The 23,715-nt window shown below is 37.0% G+C and overlaps 1 protein-coding gene across 1 annotated transcript; it reads left to right on the top strand.

Moving 5' to 3' along the window:
* Positions 1 to 3,812: 3,812 nt before the first annotated feature.
* Positions 3,813 to 4,655, top strand: LOC130679503 (X-ray repair cross-complementing protein 6-like). Its single transcript, XM_057488421.1, has one exon. It carries the CDS (start codon positions 3,813 to 3,815, stop codon positions 4,617 to 4,619), a length of 807 nt encoding a protein of 268 aa, XP_057344404.1. The 3' UTR covers positions 4,620 to 4,655.
* The last annotated feature ends 19,060 nt before the right edge of the window (positions 4,656 to 23,715 follow it).

The following is a 23,715-nucleotide window of genomic DNA, read 5'->3' as shown; positions in this document are numbered from 1 at the left end:
GGTGCCGATTATACAGGACTCTGCCTACAGTTTTCTATCATATTTTCAGCTCTACCCTTCCCTATGTATCAGCGTCTTCTGCAAGCTGATTTTCCTCACAGTGACAAAGAGACTGCAGCAAGTCCAGCCCTCACAACTGCACCACACACCATACAACCAGTAAAAGCATCTGTGTCCTAGAATTCCCAACCAAATTTGAGATTCCCTTTGCTTCGACTGAGATTCCCCCACTCACCTACTCCTGAGCCAACTCTGCAGATGAGGTCACATCTTTAGTCTTAAGCACCACTTGAGCCACTTGAATCCCCAAAAGGAACTCAGGGCCATAGTAGAGGGCAATGTTTTAAATATTTAACAATCAAGAAAACACAGGCAGCAACTAATCAGAACACATACCAGTCCAATCAGAACAGACAATGGTTGGAAACAATCTATTCTTGGGCCAGTGCTGAGAAGTGAGTCTCAGTTCTGCCTGAAGGAAGGATGAAAGAGAATGATCTCTGAGGTGACAGCTCTCAGGGATCACTGCGCACACCTACTCCAGAAGGAGCTAATCCTCATTGGTCTACAGATGTTCCTTTGTAGCTTGCAAATCAGTATTTGGCTTGTGCTACTTGCTAATGAGATTCACCTTGAAAACAAGGTATGTAAAAATAGAGAAGAAAAGGCAGCTATTAGGTTTCCTGTTCCCTGTGAAGGAATAAATCACTGGGGGAGAAAAAAAAACTTCCTAACACTGAAAACATTCCAAAGAAATTCTACTTTTAAATTGCAGGTTAGTAATTTCTACCACTCACACCTATAGAAGCACTCAGAAATGCATTCCATAATATTTAATTATTTCAAGCCATTTTCAAAAGTTTAGTAATCCTGAGTCAATTTTTACACTAAGGTAGGAAAAGCAATTAACAAATACTGTTTGCTGTTCTTTAGTTTCATTTCATATTAAGTTATTCACAAATTGCTTCTCCAGCCTAGCCTAGGAATCCAAACTGTATCACCAAACAAAGCCTCACATTATGAAGAAACATAATTGGGCGACTTTGTTTCTCCTTTGCCTCCAAATTCTGCTTTTCTCAGCTATGGGTCTGGAAGCCCTCCAGATGCCCACAGGGTGGGGGAGTTGTCACAGAGGCCTGGCATGGGAGCCTCACCACCACAGATTCTTCAAGGGGATATCAAAGTAATAATGTGAGTGTGCTGGAATGTGGCAGGGAGGGGAGGGGAGAGTGGCAGCTGTTGTTTGATCTTATGTAGAACTTTCTTCTGAAAAATCAAATTAAACAGAGAATGTGTGTCCAGATTAGCTGCTTTGGAAACTCTTGGTTCATTTGAAAATACAAAGGGGCATTCACTTCTCCCAGAGATGAGGGTAAATCTGTTACCCTCGTGCTTGTAGCCAAAGGCTGTAGTTGCCCTGGTGGAGTTCTGTAAGAAGAGTAACTTATTTTGGAATTTCACATTAAATACACTGAGGACACATGCCATTATCTCATTTCACTCATTCATTTTCTCACTCATTTGTTCCATTCAAGAAATGTCTATGGAGGATCTCTGGGTGTCAGGCAGTGTTGTAACTTCTGAAGGTGCAGAATACAACCAGACCAGTCCTTGGTCTCTTGAAAGCATGGATCCTTGTGAAAGGTAGACAAATAAAAGTTATAAAATTTTAAATCTCAAACAAAAAAACACAAAATATATTAGGTGATGTTAAGTGAGATACAAAAAACCCAGCAGAGTTATCAAACAGAGAGAGGGATGGGGGGATAAGGTGACATGTGTGGGAGGTCAGGGAAGACCTTGCAGTTGAGTGGAATCCTGAATGAAATGAGAAACAAGCTGTGGGCTACCTAGGCTAGAGTGTTTCAGGCCCCAAGAGCAGATGGCATGCTCAATCCTCACAGACAGGGCTCCCAGCAGAACCGTGACAGAGGTAAGAGAAGTCACTGAATCTGCAACTGGGACATGAGAACACTGGCACTCAGAGAACTGTGCAGCAGACACAGGAATAGAGCTCATCCCTTCTGGCGCCTAGTCTGTTCTAGAAGGAACAAGTTGCTAGGTAAGTGCTTTCTGAGCTTTTCAGATTGCTTTCGGATTGAGAAACTTTCTTCAAGTGGAATTTGATGTGGAATCTCAATTAGTGAAATAGATAAAAATGGACTCTCTTGAAGAAGTGAGCAGGAAGTTTTGGCCAATGCCTCCCCACTAGACCTTGCTTCTCCCCTTCACCCCCCACCCCCACCATAGGCTCATCATCAGAGGCCCTTCAGCAGCTCCCACAGGTTCCTGGGGCATGGGCATCTTGTGCTACCCCATACATAACTCCTGTGCCTGAGGGGAGGAAGCAGACAGGAGGGTGGGGGGAAGTATTTAGGAGGAAAAAAAAAGAAACAAGGACTGTTATGACAAGACCACTCATCTCCATTTGCTTATAGACCTGCAAAACCAGCCTTTCACTTCTTTCAAAGTTTCCTCATTTTTGAGAAAGTTTCCTCATTTTTGAGGGGAGGGGGCATTTGATATCTACTACTCAGCAACAAATTACTCCCAAAACTTAGTGGTTTAAAACAACAAATATTTATTATCTCCCAGTTTCTGTGGGTCAGGAGCTGGGTGAAGCTTAGCTGAATCCTCTGGCTCAAGGCCTCCGGGAGGCTATGATCAAGGTTTTTGCATGTCTTTTGGGCTGCAGGCATCTCAGGGCTCAGCCAGAGAAGGATCTGCTTCTAAGCTCACTCATGTGGTTGTGCTAAGATTAAATCTGTTATGGGTTGTTGGACGGAGGCCCTCGGGTTCCTGCTGGTTGTTGGCTGGGGGCCCTCAGTACCCGGTCACCTGGGTCATGGCATAGGGCAGCTGGCTTGGCTCAGTGCAAGAGAGGGTAAGAGAGAAGTCAGAGCCTTTGTGTAACTTAATCTCCGAAGTGACACTCCACCACTTTTGCTTGTTTTATTCATGAGAAGGAAATCACTGGATCCAGCCCACACTCAAGAAGAGCAGATTACACAAAGGCATGAATACTAGGAGGCAGGGATCACTGGGGGACATTTCAGAGGCCACCTACCACAAGGAAGAAAACAGAAAAGTAGAAGCCACATATTCACTTGCTTAATCCATGCAATATACATCTAGTTTTGTTAGTCCCTTCTTCTTCCTTGCTTCACAGCAACCTAAAAATATGCATGCTATTGTGTCTTCATTCATTTTTATTTTAGTGTTGAGAGAAAATTTCTTTCTGAAGGAATTCTATCCAGGATTGTCTTGCTTACACAATTAATTGTAATTCCACTTCAATAGAGATAGAAATACCAACTACAGATATTATTAAAATCCCTAACACCTTTTCTGGAAGTACAAAGAAAGGCTCAACGAGTTGCCCTCAAAAGTAGTCATGAGCTGGTTTTGTGGCCAAGATAAAAATAAGCCCTGGCCTATGTTTAATAATGTACATCATCAATTAGCCTAAAGTTATCGACATGATAATGAAGTCAAGTGTATCATTGGGGGTTTGCTCGCCTGTCTGTGTTCTTCACTCACCTGTAAGCTTCTTGAGGCCCACCTTGCACCTGCAGGGCCAGGCACTCACAAGTGCTCTGCCACCATGTGTGAAACGAGTGTGCAGCTCTGGCCCCAAGGGAATCACAGGGAAAGTGCAAAAATAGCAATATTTAAATGATTTTAAAAAATTATTACTGTCTTTACATGATAGCATACCTCTGGGAAGAATTCAAGGGTTTATATACCAGGTAACTGTTCTGAAAGGTCCTGGAAATCAGCTACCAGCTCTTTTCATTGGTCGAAAATTGCAGATGAAAAGCTCAGTGAATATAGCTGAAGTGAAAAAGCTGAGGAAGCACCATCACCTGTGGCCCTCCCTGTTCGTGTACCCCGAGGAGTCCCTGGTGAATGGGAGCACAACCCTGTTCAATGGGCTGCTCACCAAGTGTCTGGAGAAGGATGTTGTGGCAGTGTGCAGATACACCCCTCGCCAGAACATCTCCCCTTATTTTGTGGCCTTGATACCACAGGAAGAGAAGCTGGATGACCAGAAAGTTCAAGTGACTCCTCCAGGCTTCCAGCTGGTGTTCCTGCCCTATGCTGATGACAAATGGAAGGTGGTGCCCTTTACTGAAAACGTCACGGAAAACCCAGAGCAGATAGACAAGATGAAGGCTATTGTTCAGAGGCTCCGCTTCAAATACAGAAGTGACAGCTTTGAGAATCCAGTGCTGCAGCAGCACTTTAGGAACCTGGAGGCCTTGGCTTTGAATAAGATGGAGCCTGAACAAGCAGTAGACCTGACAATGCCCAAGATTGAAGAAATGGATGAAAGACTTGGCTCTCTGGTCGATGAGTTTAAGGAACTTGTCTACCCACCGGATTACGATTCTAAGGGAAAAGTTCCCAGGGAGAAACAAGGTAGTGAAGATTCTGGAAGCAAAAGGCCCAAGGTAGAATTTTCTGAAGAGGAGCTGAAGGCCCATGTCAACAAGGGCACACTGGGGAAATTCACTGTGCCGATGCTTAAGGGAGCCTGCAGGGTTTTGGGGTTGAAGGGTGGGATGAAGAAGCAGGAGCTGCTGGACATGCTCACCAAGCACTTCCAGAAGGACTGACTAGAGACTAGCCAGCCAACCACCCTTCCACACTGTAGCCAGAAGTTGACTCTAATGAGTGACGTGTATCCTGTGACCAGGCACTTGGAATGGCATGTGGAGACATCAAGGAGATGGAGAGATGGAGTAAAGAGCCTTCCATCCAACAGCAGTGGAAGCATTTTTAAATAGTTTTGCTTAGTTTACTACTCATGATATAGGGATTTAGGACGATTGGTGGGGTTCCAAGATGAGGCTCCATCTAGATAGCAATTCTTTTGAAATGCTAGAAGCAGGCAAAGAAAACGAAACTACAGGGAGGGGGATTTAAGGAACAAAAGAGATGCTGGAGCAAATGCTTGAGTCTGATCAGTGCCAGATTTCCTGCTCTTTCCCCTCTCTCCTGCATCATTGGGAGGGGTGGTCGTGGGGATGGTGCCTGGCATTTAGTCTCTTAAAGCCCAGATACTATTTATCACCCTGTGGTGCCCTGAGTCTCAGTCTTTTGCTAGGTCCTCCCTCTGCCTCTACTTTAAATTACAAGGTTGTGAGGAGATGGATTAGTAAACAGGCAGGGATGACCTTCAATGGCTAAACTTGTCTTTGCCCTCCAGTCACCACTGACCCCCTTGCTCCTGACACGACCACCGGCTACACACACGGTTTACTCCCAGGCACTCTAGTAGCTAACTAGGTTAGGGCTGCAAGGTCTTTTTTTTGCTATAACTTTTTACAAACATTTTTCAAAGCAATCAGATGCAGTGCACCGTAATGGCATCTACTCTGCAAAGCTTTCCCTGAGCAATCCCCAGCTGATTTAAATGATCCTTCCCTTCCTGCCCTTCCTGCCCTGGGTGCTTCTGCCCCCATTCTCACCATATTGCACTGTCCTCACTAGCCACCTGTTCCTCTCCCCAAGAGCCTAGGAGCACTTAGGGCCGTGGTACATTGCACGTGTTGGGTGCCACTCTGCACTTAATATTTGACTAAAACAGTAAGTGAATGAAAGAAGTGATTTAATTAAAGACACTATTTTTCATTCTAAATCTGCTTATCCACTAAGCTGAGTGGGAAGGAAGGAGGTAAGAATTTCCAGATGATCTCTGTAACAAAATGTTAGAAAGCAACTTCTTCCAACCCCAGCACCACTACCAGCAGCTAGGCCTCACTGAAATGCCAGTGGGCTAAAGCCTGGCACCTTGGAAGCTGTGGAGTCTACAGGTGTGTGCTTGGTGAGCTGTTATTTGGGCAGAGATTGAATACACTCCCTGAGCCAGTGTGACTGTGACTGATGATTATTTGATAGAGGGGATTATATGTTATTTACAGGCAGAGGACCTACGTGCAAGGCATGGTTTCTCCATTTGGACTCATATAATCTTGGTCAGACCACCTAACTGTGTCTGAGTTTCCCCGTTTATATAATGGAGATAATAATAATAAGAAATAACACCAACAAACACATTTGTGCTTTTCCCTCATGATGCAGCTGGGTGAGGACCAAGGTGATGAAGATTGTGAAATTATTTCCTCAACTAAAATGTGCAATGCCTGTGATTTCTCCCAATGGGGAGCCTGTTTGGGGAGCAAATAGAGGAAGTAAGGATTGATGATTTGACTAGAATGAGTCAGAGATGTTAACACTTTTTGTTTTAGGAAAGGGACTTTCCAAAATCATAAGACCTTTATGAATCAGAAAAGCACTCAAATTCACACCCTCTTCTCACATATGAAAATGCTTTATCTTTATTTCATATCTCAAAATGCTTATAGAAAACAAATTCTGAGTGTACAGACCAACTGGACCCTTACCTCTAGGGATGTTTATGAGTTGCTTTTCCTGAGCATCTCTTAGGATCTTATAAAAACTGAAAGCCCTTGAGTAGAGAAGAATGATTTTAAGCAAATAATTCAAGATTACTGCCAACATTCCTGAAAAGGACATTACATATTTCTACATCAACAGCTGTGTCTGCTTCAATATTCTATATGCTAACTTCGATGGCAAAACCTCACAGCTCAGTGTAGACACATTCTACTGAACCACATATATCCTCTCTGCTGGGGGAACACTGTCCCCAAGGGACCAGGTATCTCTCGGAAAGAACCTGAAACTCTGCACTCTTTCTTAAGTCTTTTTTCCATTGTTCTCCCACAGACTCATTGTACACAGCTTCTCCAGACAGGAAAAGTAGGAGAGGGCTTGCCAGGAGGAGGGAGCCTTACAGCTCAAGAGCGGTGGTCTGTGCTGTGAGAAGTGTTTCTTGAACGTTTTTAGGCAGTTTCAACACCACTCATGAGAAATGGCTTTTACTCATGAGGATTCCATTGCTAAAATGAGAGCCTAGGGGGCTTGGGGGTGTGCGAAATAGGTACAGGAGGTCAAAAGGCACAAAGTTCCAGTTATAAAACAGGTAAGTCATGGGGGTGTAATGCACAGCATGGTAACTGTAGTTAGTATTACTGTATTACATATTTGAAAGTTGCTAAGAGAGTAGATCTTAAAATTCCTTATCACAAGAGAAAATGTGTAACTATGTATGGTGACGGATATTAACTAGATTTATTGTGGTGGTCACTTTGCAAATACTGAATCATGTTGTGTGCCTGAAACTAATGTAATATTATAGGTCAATAATTTCTCAATTAAAAAAATGAGAGCTTAGTTAGCTCCAACTCATTCCTAGGATATCAGCACCACTGATCAGGCTCCCTATTTTTCCAAACCAATGACTATATGTTCTTGTAGTACTTTATCTCTCTCTTTCATAGCACTGAGCATGGTGGTGATTTATAGCTGTGTGGGGTGATTCCTTTCTTTAAGAGCAGAGGCTCTGAAGTTAAAGTACAGGGGCTAAAATTCTGACTCCACCACTTACCAGATGGGAGACCAAGAAACCTAATAGCTCTGCACTGCTGCTGCCCAATCTGTAAAGTGGGGACAAGAGCCCCTACCTTAGAAAGTTGTCAGGATTAAATACATAGAGGAGATGATATATAGAGCCTTATAACAATACCCTCCATACAAGAAGTGCTTAATAGATGCTATTTGTTTTGTTTTAGCTCTGACAGTTTCAAGTTTTAGGACAACAGACATATTATTGCCTAACATTCATCACAACATCATGCTCAAGAACCCTTTAGTAAACATTTATTGAATAAATGAATAATGAAACTTAATCTGTGAAATGTCATCCAGGTTTACATGTACTCCATTTCTGTAGAAATTCCAGAAAATAAAGAAACCAAAATCAATATGGGAGGTTGTGGTAGAGGATGATTCTGGAACATTTGACATTGGACCATAATTATTTAGATTAATATAAGTCAAAATGAATAAAATCTTAAACACTATAGACTAAGGATACTATTTTGAAGAACTCAAACATATTTGTTGTAGCTAAATAGACCATGTATTTCGGGGGGAATGAAAACCAGTAAAAAACATTTTAATATCAATACATAGTATCTCCAGGATCTAGTACTAAATATTTATGAAAACTTTTAAGATGTTCTCTCTTAGTAACTTTCAAATATATAATACAGTATTATTAACCGGCTGAAGCATCATAGGATATAGCAGCACGTGGTTCAGATTGGCCTTGTCCCAAACAGGCTTTGATGACTTCCCTACAAAAAGCTTTCTATACTAACACCTAACAGAAACATATTTATTATTATAAAATAAAAACTTCTGAGGTGATTTTCAAAAATCTTTGGTTACAGCATCATCTTGAAGAGAAATTATTCTCAATGTGAAGGCTGAGAGAAAATAAGTCAGTATACTAAGACCATTGTACACAATTCAAAATAAGTGATAAATAAAAGTAAGCCCTTAAAGGACATATCAAAAAATATTATTTTAAAGCTTTCCTTGAACATATCTCCTTTACATTATGCCATTTCTGTGAGCAAAGAGTAGCTAGCTAGTATATGTGCTCCTTTCCTACAGTGGAGGGAAGTAGTAGGCTGCTGGGAACTCTGGATTTCCTGTGTCAGAATATGAGGGGCTCTGGGAACATGTCTTTGAAAATAGTTCTTTTTCTATCTTTTTGATGATCCTTAAATTTCCTCTTTTTTCTTTTCTATTAAAGTATCGTTGATATAAAATCTTGATTTCAAATACACAACACAGTGGTTCAACATTCACCATATTATCAAGGCCTCATCCACTCCAGTGCAGTCACTGTCTGTCAATATAGTAAGATGTTGTACAATCATTAACTGTATTCTCTTACTGTACTACCATCACCATGACCGACCTATATTGTGATTGTGAATTATTGTGCCCCTTAATTCCCTCTGTTACCCCTCCTCTTTGGTAGCCACTAACCACTAGTCCCTTTTCAGTGTCTATGAGTCTACTGCTATTTTGTTCCTTCTGTTTTGCTTTGTTTTTATACTCCACAAATAAGTAAAATCATTTGGTACCTGTCTTTCTCCACCTGGCTTATTTCACTGAGCATAATACCCTCTAGATCCATCATGTTGTTGCAAATGGTAGGATTTGTTTTTATGACTGAATAATATTCCTTTCTGTATATATACCACCTCTTCTTTATCCATTCATCTATTGATGGACACTTAGGTTGCTTCCATATCTTGGCTATTGTAAACAGTGTTGCAAGAAGCATAGGAGTACACATACCTTTTTGAACCAGGGATCTTGTTATCTTCAGGTAAATTCTTAGGAGTGGAATTACTGGGTCAAATGGTATTTCTATTTTTAGTTTTTTGAGGAATCCCCATGCTGCTTTCAGCAAAGTTTGCACAAATTTACATTGCCACCAACAGTGTAGGAGGGTTTCCCTTTCTCTGTATCCTCACCAACATTTGTTGTTTCTTGTCTTTTGGATATTGGCCATCCTAACTGGTGTGAGGTGACATCTCATTGTGGTTTTAATTTGCATTTCCCCAATGATTAGTGACATGGAACATCTTTTTATTTGCCTGTTGGTCATCTGTATTTCTTCTTTGAGAAGTGTTTGTTCAGATCCTCTCCCATTTTTTAATAGGGTTCTTGTTTTTTAGTTGTTGAGGCATATGAGTTCTTTACATATTTTGGATGTTACACCCTTATCAGATAAATATTTTATGAATACATTCTCCCATACTGTAGGATGCCTTCTTGTTCTGCTGATGGTCCTTTGCTGTACAGACGCCTTTCAGTTTGATGTAGTCCCACTTGTTCATTTGTGCTTTTGTATCCCTTGCCTGAGGAAATGTGTTCAGGAAAAAAGTTGCTCATGCTTATATTCAAGAGATTTTTACCTATGTTTTCTTCTAAGAGTTTTATGTTTTCATGACATGCATTCAGGTCTTTGATCCATTTAAAATTTACTTTTGTGTATAGAGTTAGACAGTAATCCAGTTTCATTCTCTTACATGTGGCTATCCAGTTTTCCCAAACCGTCTGTCAAAGTTGCTGTCTTTTCCCCATTGTATATTCATGGCTCCTTTATCATATATTAATTGACCATATATGCTTGGGTTTATATATGGGCTCTCTATTCTGTTCCATTGATCTATGGGTCTGTTCTTGTGCCAGTACCAAATTGTTTTGATTACTGTAGCTTTGTAGTAGGACTTGAAGTTAGGGAGCATAATCCCCTCAACTTTGTTCTTCATACTCAAGATTGCTTTGGCTATTTGGAGTCCTTTGTGGTTCCATATGAATTTTAGAACTGTTTGTTCTAGTTCGTTGAAGAATGTTGTTGGTGTTTTGATAGGGATTGCGTTGAATATGTAAATTGCTTTAGGCAGGGTGACCATTTTGACAATATTAATTGTTCCTACTAATGAGCATGGGATGTATTTCCATTTATTCGTGTCTTCTTTAATTTATCTCATGACAGTCTTATAGTTTTTAGAGTAAAGGTTTTTCATCTTGGTTAGGTTTATTCCTAGGTATTTTATTCTTTTTGATGCAATTGTCAATGGAGGTGTTTTCCTGATTTCTCTTTCTGCAAATTCATTGTTAGTATACAGGAATGCAACAGATTTATGTATACTAAATCTTTGCTGAATTAAGTTATTAGTTCTAATAGCTTTTTGGTGGAGTCTTTAGAGTTTTCTACGTATAATATCATGTCATCTGCAATAGTGAGAGTTTAACTTCTTCCTTGCCGATCTGGATGCCTTTTATCTCCTTGTGTTGTCTGATTGCTGTGGTTAGGACCTCCAATACTACATTGAATAAAAGTGGTGATAATGGGCAACCTTGTCTTGTTCTGATCTTAGAGGAAAGGCCTTTCAGCTTTTTGTTTTTAAGTATGATGTTGGCTGTGGGTTTGTCATATATGGACTTCATTGTGTTGAGGTATGTTCCCTCTATACCCATTTTATTAAGAGCTTTTATCAAAAAAATGGATGTTGAATTTTGTTAAATATTTTTTCAGCATCTATTGAGGTTATCATGTGATTTTTGTCCTTTTTGTGATGTGATGTATGACATTATTTTGTTACTATTGTACCATCCTTGGAATAAATCCCACTTGGTCATGTTGGATGGTCTTTTTGATTTATTTTTGAATTCAGTTTGCTGTATTTTGTTGAGGATTTTTGCACCTATGTTCATCAGGGATATTGGTCTATAATTTTCTTTTTTGTGATGTCTTTGCCTGGTTTTGGTATTAGAGTGATGCTGGCCTCATAGAATGGGTTTGGAAGTATTCCATCCTCTTCTACTTTTTGGAATACTTTAAGGATGGGTATTAGGTCTTCAATAAATGTTTAATAAAATTCAGCCATGAAGCCATCTGGACCAGGGGTTTTGCTTTTAGGTAATTTTTGGATTTCCAATTCAATTTCATTGCTGGTAATTGGTCTGTTCAGATTTTTCTGTTTCTTCCTGGGATAGTCTTAGAAGGTTGTATTTATTCCAAAAGAAATTTATGAATGGAATGAAGGCTTAAAATGCAAATCTTTTTATTGACTTCTAGTTAAAATAAAGTGTTGATGACGTGGCAATTTTCTGAAAAATTTTTGATAGGAGACTAAAGAATGAGGAAGCATTTTGATGTAATAAAATAGATGAAATATTAGAAAAGGGAGGTTGTTGATCTCAAAGACAAATGTCAACATAGCAATTTTTGCAATGGAACCTCTGATTAAACCTGAAGAGAAAGCCATAAATGTTCTCTGAAAATAAACTCTTTGTTGGAAAAGATCTTTTCCTTGGATTTTCTTAGGGTTGTTTTCTGCTCTATTATTTTTAATTTACATTATGGGAAATAATACACAATATTGCTAGAAAGAAATTCAGCTCTTTTGCTCCTACCATTCTAGCAGAGATGAGGGAACCTCAATAAAGTAATAATTTCATTGCACTATTGAAAGCAACATGAAGAAATGACAGTTGTAAATGTTTATTCACTCAATTAGTGAAATAATGAATGGATGGATGAATAAAAGAGTGATGAAAGAGGAAACAGCTATATAATTTTTGGAAACAGCTTTCCACATGGGCAGCCACAGAAAGTAGGCACTAATTTTGCAGAGGGGAATTGACACACAAAGACTAAACATAAGCATCATTTATTTCATAGTTTTCTTTGGGCCAATGGTGGTTTATCCTGGCAGAAAGGGTTTGCCTTGGGCTGATACTTTTCCAGTTTCTAGTTTGTCTAGAAATAATTTTCTGTTTAGTCCAATGAATGCAATAGTGGTGATGCTGGAGCTTAGGCACTCTGCTGAAGACACATTCTCAAAGGTTATCTCTTATTTCCTGAGTGACAAGTTAATGAATCTTTTCTTAATTCCTATCCCCCTTGACCTTCTGTAAGAGCTGACACTCTTGACTACCCCATCATTGAAGAAATCTGTAGTTTCTGCATCACTTCACTCTCCTGCTTCTTTTTTATTGATGGCTTCTCTTTCTAGACTGCCCCCTAATGGTATATCTTGTTTTAGTTTCAGCCTTCCATTCAGCTCTCCCAGTGCTTGAGCTCCCATTGTCTCACCCCTTCAATAAATTTCTAGTCTTAGGTTAAAGGCTGTATTTTGTAGCCTTGGTCTGCCTCCAGAACACCTATCTCACACTTCCAACGCTGGGATGAACATTTCTGCCCAAATATTGAATTGATGATTCACATTTAACAACTACATTATTCTCCATGAATTGGTTCCACCTGAAGTCCTTTTTTTTTTTAATGCTGTTTCTGGAAGATATGCTTGTGAGTACCAGAATAACCTGCAGGACAGACCAGAAAGTGGAAAACTGGTCTCTTGGTGGGGTTAATCCAAAAACAAGTAGAGACAAGAAATTTGTCCAAATCATAACCTATATCCTAGTGATACTGGAAGTTTGAAGATGGTCTCAGGTGTATAGTTTTGTTTTGCTTAGATTTTTTTGTTTTCATTTTTGAGTTTTTGTGGTCCTAGGTGGATTATCAAGTTAGGACATAGGCAGTAAGGTAATGATTCTGTCATAGAAACTCAAGTAAAAGATATCTGGTTCTAAATCAAGGCAAACCTCTTAGCTTCCCTGCATATCCCTCTTCTCAACACTTAAAAAAATGGAGCAATATTTAGCTTGAAAGTTTTATAAAGATTAAAAATAAAGCACATAAACACCTGATGCATAGTCGTTCTCAGTATGTACTAGTTTTTATTATTACCACTATTACTTGGTTTTTCTCTTTCAAACCTGAGTTGCTTTTAGTCATTTTCTTTAAACTAACAGCCCCATGTCCAACTGGACACTAAGCACAGTCTTTGTACATTTTCACTGCCTCCACCTTAGGGCAGGTTCTGAAATGCTCCAGTGTGTATTGCTACACAATTTTCTTACAATGGCAGAACTATTATAATGGTCCCCTACCCAAATATATTGCCGTGGTTTCCCCCTGCTTTCCAGATAGGATGTGTTATTCTCAACATGGCACACAGAGATATGCCACGTGGCCACATCGTAACTTTCCAGTCTAGCATAATTTGTCAACTCACTGTCTTATGAACTATCTTTACTTGCTTCTGTCTCTATGTCTTTCATCATTTTTTGTCCCTTTTCCCAACGCCTTTTCCCTATTTAGCTCTCAAATCCATGATACTTTTTAAGTCTCAGCTTAAAATACTCCTTCAAAACTTTTTCCAATTCATACTGGTTCACCAAACACTCTCTGCCCCCGAAGTTCTGGCACTTCTCGTCTAAGCATTTCATTGGTCATTAGTCATGTACCTAAGCCTTGTCAGTTTGTGGCCCATAGTATAAATGAATGGTCCCACCATCACTGGTGTCTGTCATGCTAACTACTTGAAGTCACCAACATCATTGACCCTGTCTTTGATTTAGGGACCAGTGAAGAGCATACTCAATAAACTCAATACTAAACTTCTGCATTTGTTGTTCATTCAACATATGTCTATTTTACTAACCTAAAATGTAGTCATATTGGCTTGGGATATAAAATTAATCAGATACAGGCTAAAGATCTCAAAGTCTAATGAGAAATATGGACATGCAAATACTTTATTAAGATGCAGCAGAAATCCTACAAAAGACACATACACAAAGGTAGAGAGGGCATCACAGAGAAGATATTTAACTGTGCTTTGGTAAACTGTATGGCCAGAAGAATCTTTTGAGAGCAACTACTACAAGAGCTGGAGTGAAAAGATGAGTATGATGGGAGGCAGTCAGGGAGAGCTTTACAGAAATAGAGAACAAGGAAAACATGCAAAGACCCTGAGAATAATTTTGTATGACAGATGTATGTGTAAGTTATGTAGCAGTGGGATGCAGATAGAAGGCTGAAGAGAATGGCCCTAAAGCCAAGTCATGAGGAAACTATATGCTAAGAGGTTTGGTCATTATCTAGAAGGAAATGGTTCAGAAGAAGAAAACAATGAAGGATCTCAGTGGTGGAGGGAAACGATCAATTTGTATTTTAGGAAGATCTCTTGGAGAAAAGACAGTGTGAGAGAGCCTGGTGACAGGAAGCCCTGATAGAAATCAACTTCGGTGGACCAACAGGAGACCACAGCATCGGCAATGCCGAGAAGCCACCATATTCAAGGAATATTTTAATGGTAGATTAAGTCTGGGGATATTTGGGCATAGGTGAGGTTTTGGGGAAGTGAGAACGATCCAAGCAGTGCACTAAGAAAGAACTACCCAGCGTGACTTTGTAAAATCTATAGCTAACATTACATTTGATGGTGGTGGATTTTTAACCTGCAGATAAACAATGAAAGCATTAGTTACAGAAGGGAAGAGAACAGCCATAATCAAGAATTTGTTTTGTAATATGCTTCTTTTCCACCTCTTTAAAAAGGCTTATATGTAAAAAGAGAAGCCAAAGTCATCCAAGTGGAAAAGGTGATACATTTTGTTTTATTCCCATTAAGTCTTGGGAACAACAGGAAGCAATTATCAGTTAGGGAGAATATATTAAGCATAAAAATAGTATGAGAGTGACTCAGTATATAGTTATTTATGATAGTATTATATTCCCCAAATTCAAATTTTCAGTTCTCTGTTTCTAATTGAGATAAAAAAATTTTATGGTCTAGAAAGGAAACTTGAGGGAAAACTAAAAATTGCTTTAATATCATTGTATCCCTTTATTACATATTCTTACACTATTATTTCGAGGTTCATCCAGTTATTTTTTTAGGGAAATATGTTTTAAGCAATAATCCATAATCAAAGAAATGTCTATCCATGAGTAATTCTCCATGCTAACTAAGTAAGAAAAATATGTCAGCCTTAATATTTCAGATGTCTCCTTTGGAAGTCGGGAGAGTTTTAGTTTGCTTGCTATTAGGACTTTATAATTAAGCAATTTAAACCTGGAAATGGGCTAAGGAATTGTCTAGTACTGCCCTTTTATTTAACAGATGAGGAAGATAGATGAGAACTATAGATGTTAAGTGACATAAATGGGGCAAAACCAGGCTTAAAAACACTGTCTAATCAAATGAAAGTTTCTTAAGTTTCAGTGGCATACAGTTGAAAGGGAAAGCTATTTCAAATCAAAAGAAATATATTTCAGTTCCAGCTCTCACTAGCTGTGTGGTTAAGGGCAAACCATTTAATCATTGTGACACCCAGTTTCCTTATCTGCAGTAAAGGGAGCATAATTTTTGTTTATGGGATCATCATGAGGACCAAATGCAGTGATGTATCTAAAAACTGGTTTTGTTAAATATAAAACACTTGAAAATATAACAAATGATATTTGTAAACCTTCAGCTACAATTTAATGAAACAACCTAGTATTTATTGAGCAGCTACTCTATGCCAAGATCTTTTTTGTATGCTATTTCATTTCATTTCTTACATTATCAACCCTTGAAGCAGATGCTGTTTTCTAACTGTACATATGAAAAAGGCAACAAAGCTCAGAGAGACTTAATAACCTTCTCTAGATCACACAGCAAGCAAGCAAGGAAACTAGGATTTGAAGCTTCATCTGCTTGGTAATGATTTTACCAATGGACTTCCCACTACTCCATGATTTTCTGGCCCTAATGAAAAAGAAACCCATTCCCCGCATTTGGGGTAGCTTGGATGAGGAAGAATGAAATCTAAGAGACAGAGAGAGTGAGCTGAATGGACTGGGAGTGTGGGCGAGTCCTACACCAGGCAGTAAAAGCGAACCCAATGAGGCAGGATTACAAAGCAAAAGGGTCTGTAATTCATGGTCAGAAGCGGGGCAAGATGAAGACTCAAGGATACCCAGGAATGATAATAAGTAGATTTCTTGGGTGGGTTAAGAATTGGTGCCCCTTCAAACTTTTATTCATTAAGTATTTGTTCAGCAATTTAAAGTCTTTCAGCTGAGAGTTGTGGAGAAGGGAGAAAGACCCCAGCAGTGGGGATTAATCTCTCCTTTCCTGCCAAGAGAAATGAGTATGCCCCAAATTTGCATAGGTCCTTTAGCAAAAGAAAAACACTGGAATTAGCTAGAGCAATTTGGATTGAGCCTGTTTGAGGTGTAAAGGCGTGTGTGTGTGCACATATGTGTGCACATGCAGTGGAAGAGAAGATGAGGGTGAAGTTCTGCTTTATTTTAAATGTATTTTATAGGTGCCTTAATTTACTCTCCAGGAGAGGAGTTTGGATAAATACATTCGTTTCACTCTTCATTGATAATTCACTACCTTTTATAGATTAGGGCTCTGACAATTCCTGCTTTTACCCTTAATCTGGCTCTTGTCAAAAATTTAAAGTTTGATCCAAACTGGATAATGGGAAAATTGTGAAGATTTGGGAGCAGAATGGGATGGAAGGTGATTTTAAAGTGAAACATTGGGCAGGTTAGAAAAGAGAGGAATGGAAGCTGAGAGCCATTTATGGAGAATTGATCAGGATGACTGACAGAATTAAAGTTGAAAAAAATAAACAACTCTTCCAAATTTTAGACCTCATTCTTCCTCTTATGAACACTGTGATTTTAAGCAAAATGCTTAAATCACTTTCATTACCTAAAAACCAGGGATATTTTTTTATAAATTTATATTTATCCAGGCTTTTTTTCCATATGTATATGTTTTATATATTAACATATGCCTAGTCCTTGCTACATGATAAATATATCAATGCCTATATCTACATTCATATCTGTATTTATACGTGTATCTATAAAGCTGACCAAAAAAAGGTGATAAATATATATATATATATATATATATATATATATATATATATATATATATTTATCATGCAGCAAAGACTAGGCACTTTATAAATATTAGTTCACTTATTCCTCATAACAACCTATAATGTAGGCACTATTACTTTCTGTTCTGCAGATGAGGAAACTGAAGTACAGAAATTTAGGACATACAGCTAATAAGTGGCAGAGCCAGGGCTGGACTGCTGGCAGTGTGTCTCCAGAATCTGTACTAATCTTTCCACTTAGCCGAGCTATAGAACTTTTGTGAAGATTAAGTGGAATTATTTAACTTTTCCATAATACAATTCATCTTAATAGCCTTACCACAATCAACACTTTTAGTTTCATGGACTACTTTGAGAATCTAGTGAAATCATGGGCATTAATACCAACAAAATTCAAAGATACATATAACATAAAAATTTATGTATCACTTTCAAGCTTTGACAGATCTCCAGAAGTCCATTCTTGGGCATCAGGTTAAAAGAAGCCTGACTTAGACTTGGTTGTTTCCTAAACCTCAGTCACTTGCAATAAGAAATAAGGCTGAAAATATAGTGATCTACTCTCCAGCTTACCAGTTTTCAGGGCTGAGAGATGTACATATAATTTAAGGATAAAATTCCATACCACTTTGGATTGCTTAACTTTGTGTTATTCAGAAGTCCTGGTTCAAATTTCCTTTCAAAGTATGTATTTAGGGTTAAAAACAGAGTAGGGAGAAAAAAGAGTTTAGCTAAAGGCTTTGGTCTTTGTGGAATCCCAAATATTCGAAAAGTAGTCTGCTGACATTTAGCCATCCTGAGTTCCAAGAATCACATCTTGTCAGCTTGGATTGATTTGCTTTTTGACCTCAATTATCTTTGTCCCTTCTTCATTAAAACACGTTGGGAGAGTCAACGGACAAAGTTAAGGAAAATCATTCTTACAGTAAGTTGTACATTTCACCATTTTTTCTGACACCTAAAATCCTGACAAAGGTTTATCAAGTTGTTTGAAACCCCATTGTGATTCACATCAACAAGTTCAATGGAGAATACCTACTGTACAATGAACTGTGGCTTATAGTAGCTGTTCGTATTCTTTCCAGCAGACTTCCCTATTGTCTACCCCTCATTACAAGACCAGAATGCAGGAAAGAAAAGACATTGTCAGCCTTGTTTTGGTTTCCAGTTGGTTGTTTCGCTGAAAGAGAATTATCTTTGAATCAAATCCTTACCCTTTTTTTCTATTTCATATGGATAGGTCCAGTTATAATTAATGAGCAACTTGTGAACAGTTCTGTAACTTAGTGATATTTTTCAGTTTTCACTAGTTGATTCAAGAGCAGCTGCACAGATCCTGACAAGATTATTTTAGGATTTAAAAGACTTATTTTAAGGTGAAAAATTTTGCTATATACAAGGAAGGCAAAAAATCTCTAATTAGTAGCTCCTCAAAAATACTCTCAAGGGAAATTATCACCTGAATTTTAAAAAGTTGATGTGACCACTGAAGTCAGTAAGGGAGAATTTGTTTGTGTGTGTGTTTAAACTGGTCAATGAATTAACAAGCTCAGATCTTTACTGCCTAAGACAATTTTTACCTGTTAAATTTCTACTCATCTAGTTGAACTTGTACCAACTTCAATTCTATTCTAAATTAGGGGTTTGTTTGACTTGAAAGGAGATTCATAAAAAATTTATAAGCATTGATACCTGTGCATCAGGGAAAGTACAGAGAGATGTTAGCTCAACCATTATTTAGTGGAACTTAGCTGGTTTGGTTCCTACTAAGAATTCTCAAGGAAACAATTTAGAAAGTTCATGTCACAACTAGGTAGCTAAAACTACTGGCACATGTCAATGAGATGATACACAGTAGTAAAGTTACTATGTAATACTGAGCTGGTCGTATGTTTAGGATACTTCTTTTAAAAAATAGGTACTTTTCACATACATCATTATAATAGAAATGAGGTATAAAGGATTCAATTTGCTTGGCTCAAAAATGTCTGTTTTTCTAATATATTAGCACTATTTCTCTGCCACACACTCATAGGAGTAACTCAATTATTTTATTCATTCACTCATCTATCCATTTGTTTATTCAGTACATATTTTTTAATTAACATGCTTTAAAGTAGGAGTCCGCAAACTTCTACTTTAAAGGGACAGATAGTAAATCCTTTAGGCTTTGAAGGGTATAAGATTTCTATCACAAATTTAATTCTGCTGTTGGAACAGAAAGCAGCCACAGGTCATACTTAAATGGGTGTGGCTGTGTTTTAAAAAAAACTTTGTTTCCAAAAACAGCCAGCCAGTGGGCCATAGTTTGCAACCCCTGCTGTAAATAAGCCGATGCTTATGTTCTGCTTATAATGCAAAGTCATTTAAAACATATAACTTGAGGTCAACAAGTTCACAGTCTCTTTGGAAGAAATAGAGCACTGGCCCAGTTTCTTCCAGCTCTATAATATGACTACCTTAGCTTAAATGCTTTATTTTTCATTTTACCCTCACTGAAAATTGGGTATTTCAAAGCGACACAGGAATGTTATTTTCTCCATTAAATAACTAGGCAATTTACCAAGCATCTTGTTCTGAAACTGCTTAGTATACTGTTCAAGCTGAACAATACCAGAATTTTGTTCTTTAAAAAAAACTAAAGAAATTTAAAGTACAATTAAAAGACCATGAACATGAATACTACTATATGAAACTAAGTAACACCCCATAAAAATGTTTATTCCATTATTAAATCCAGAGTATCAAAAATCCTCTTGAGAACAGAAGCTGACAGTATTTTGAGGATAAAACTCAATTAATAAGGTAAAGAAATTACTTGGCAAGTACAACTTATTGGCAGAAAATGAGAGTATTTTCAACAGGTTTTTAAAAAATACGAATAACAAAGCACTCTTCTTTTTCTACATTCCTACCATAATTTTATGTAAGTTAAACACCAGCTCCCTCTAGTGTTGACAATCATGTTTTTCACCAAGAAAGCAGGAGGCTTTTTTGACTTTGCATATGTAACCCTTTGGAACTGAATCTAGAAATAGACACCTGGGGAGATCAACTTTTATTGCAAAGAAGATAAAAATTCTAATAATCCCACAAGTCATTGTTTAATAGTCTTCATTTTAAAAAACATTTCAAAACTAAAAAACATTAAAAACTGTTTCAAAAATATAGTAACACGGTGACCTTGGTGTCCCCCAATCAGCTTGCTCTGCTTCCTCCTTGGAAAGGCAGGCTCAGATAACTCTTATATTCTTAAGAATCAGTTTATAGTTTAAAAAGAATCCAATTAAGAAGTTTATGACTCAATGAAAAGATATGAATTTTTTAAGTGATATTTTCTAGACATATAGTCATTTTAATCTGCATTTTAAACATCCAGTTGCTTTCTTTGATATCAAAGAAACTTCAATGTGTAAAATGTTTCACAGGATGAGGATGAAAACTTAGATGTATAATTTTAGCAATGTAAAACATCAAACATCTTTTGAGAAATGGACTGCTCACTGGAATTCCTGAAGCTTCAGTCTGGCTGGTATGATGTGGTCTAGCACTTGGTGCTTTTTCTGCCAAATAGTAAATATTTTCAGCTTTACAGGCCATATGATCTCTGTTGCAACTATTCAACTCTGTCGTCATGACAGAGACAACCCAGAAATGAATGCATTTGGCTGTGTTCTGTTAAAAGATAATTTTCAGAGAAAGGTAAACTCATGACTCTTGCATAGATACAGATATAAACACACGTAAAAATTATATTCCTCTCACAGGAGGGAATAGGCAGAGGCTACAAATAGTTCAAAGGAAAAGTCAAGAAGCACCAGCTTATATGGAGTAAATTGAATTGCAAGTGGAAGCAGAACTTTTTCTATGCAAAGGAATGAAAAGTCAACCAAAACTATTGGACAACACCAAGTTTGTATGTCTATCAGCCATCTACAAGTTAAAGAGTTGCAAAGTAGTTCAAAGAAAATGAAAGCCTAGATTCTGATAACCCAAAAGGTTGTGTAGTATGCAGACAAAGCACAGTGTTCAAAAGAACACATTTTAAAAAAAATAATTTTTAGATGCTGAAATTTGAATTTCACAGAATTTCTACATCACAAAATACTATAGTTCTTTTGCTTTTTTCCATTACTAAAAAAAAAAAACTATCTTTAGTTTACAGCAAATACAAAAACAAGTAGTGGGTTGGATTTGATAGAGAAATAAAGACAGAGATATAACATACTCAGAATTAAGAAAAAAATTATGGAAATGATTAAAAGAGTTATACATGCAATATTATTGGGAAAGATTTGATAGTCAAGAGGAAATGGCTTATTCCTAAAAATGTTAACTATTAATATTGATCCAAGAATAACTAGAATTTGGTATAGCCCAATTTAGCTATAATTTAGTAGCCCAATTTAGCAAAGGAAAGATTGAAATAGTAAATGAAGTCTTACCGCTAAAATAGACACTAAGTTTAGATAATTCCACAGGTGAGTTCTAATTTTTAAAAAAGATTATTCCAAGTTAATTTAAGCTATCCCAGATACTAGAAAAAGGTGAAAATATCTTTAACTGATTTTTATGAAGCTGACATAATTTTAATTCCAAATGCTTAAATATTTAAACAAAAAATAGAGTAAAACAATTTAATAAATTTAAATAAATAAAATAGAATTTAAAATTTATAGTTCAACTTCAGTTGTTAAATGTATGTAAAAAACTTAAAAATATATTTAAAAATACTGTACAACAAAATGTTGAATGAATAAGATAACTTGGAACTAGTGGGCTTAATATGAGGATAGTTTAGTATCAGAAAATTATTAACAAAGTAAAGCAAAAACACATATTTATCTTAATATACTATGAAAAAATATTTTCTACATTAAATGGGAATAAAAGAAATCTTCCTAAATACAGTAAAAAACATAAACCCAAACTCAAAAGAAAATTATTATTCTAAAGTTTGATATGCTAAAACTTATTAATATTAAAGAAAAGGCTGTTCCCCTTTAAAATAAATTATTCAACATTGTTTTGGAGATTTTTGCAAATGTATATGACAAGAAGATGAAAATGGACATAAATATTGAAAAAGACAGTATAAATTCATGCTTTTTACTGATGTACTATGATGGATTTGCCTAGAAAAATTCATGAGAATACAAATACAAATAAAACTACTGGAATTAATAAAATAATTGAGTCAGGAAGCTGAAAACCAGAAAAATTACAGAAATCAGTAGTTTTTACCTATATTAGCAACAGATCAACGGGGAGAAATCACACATTCCATTTCCCCAATTGGGGTTGGGGGTGGAGCATATAAAATTCACAGGAGTAAACTTAGCAAGAAATGGGTGTGTGGGTACTCTAAAATCTTATTTGATGACATACAACTGAAAGGACAAAAGAGAAATATACATTCAACATTCTTCTCTCTGTAACTTATAAAGTGAGTAGATAGAAAAATCAATTGACATAGAAAAGTTGAACTGTATCAAAAAACTCCACCTATTTGAAATCTGTAAGTTTACACCAACAGAGCAGAATACACATTCTTTTCAAGCACACAAGGAACACCCACCAAGACTGAGCATACACTGATCCATAACACAAGGCATAAAAATTTTAGAAGGATTGGAGTCATACAGAGCATATTCTCTGATCCTAATGGATTTAAATTAGAAATCAATAGAAATGTATCTTAAAAATCTTCAAATATGACCACACACTTCCAAATAATATAGGAAAGTCACAAAGGAAATTAGAGGTTTGGTGATGAAAATTTCATATATATAAGCTATATACATGTGTCAAAACATGAATTATATAAATTTTGTTATATCTAAATTGAACTCAGTAAAGTTAGTTTTTAAAAATGCTGATGGTGACAAATTTTATATAGGGAATATGACAATATGTAACAAAACTGCATATGCATTTGTGTTTTGATAAGGAAGTTTCACTTCTAGGAATTTATCCTAAGGATACACACTTCAATAATAAGAACATATAAATACATACAGTACTATTTGCAATTGCAAAATATCAGAATCTAACTGCCATACACAGAAGTGTAGTAATAAACTGTATATGGTATATCCACTATTAAAAAAGAATGAGGAAAATCTCTATTGAACTGTTTCATTTCCAGAAATTTTAAGTTAAAAAAAATGCAAAATACCATAGTTTGCAACCTATACTTAAGAAAGACTGAGAAATAAGAATATACATGCATCTGCTTATTTGGGTAAAAAGAAACTCTGGAAGCATAATCAAGAAATTAATGAAATTGGTTACCTACTGGATATAAGTGAGAAAGAGTGTGAAGGATGGGAGGAAAGAATGGGGTAGAAGGGATGAGGTGGTGACACTTCTCTGAGCATAATTTTGTGCCTAGATTTGAGTTTTAGAATCTTGTTACATTTTTACACATTCAAAAAAAAACCCTTAATGAAAAAATAAAGGAGAAAAACCCAAACATAGAATACAAGCCAA

Source organism: Manis pentadactyla, chromosome 1 (assembly GCF_030020395.1).
Source record: "Manis pentadactyla isolate mManPen7 chromosome 1, mManPen7.hap1, whole genome shotgun sequence".
In the NCBI taxonomy this organism is placed as follows: Eukaryota; Metazoa; Chordata; class Mammalia; order Pholidota; family Manidae; genus Manis; species Manis pentadactyla.
Note: the sequence above shows the minus strand (reverse complement) of the source record. Positions and strands in the feature narration are given on the sequence as shown.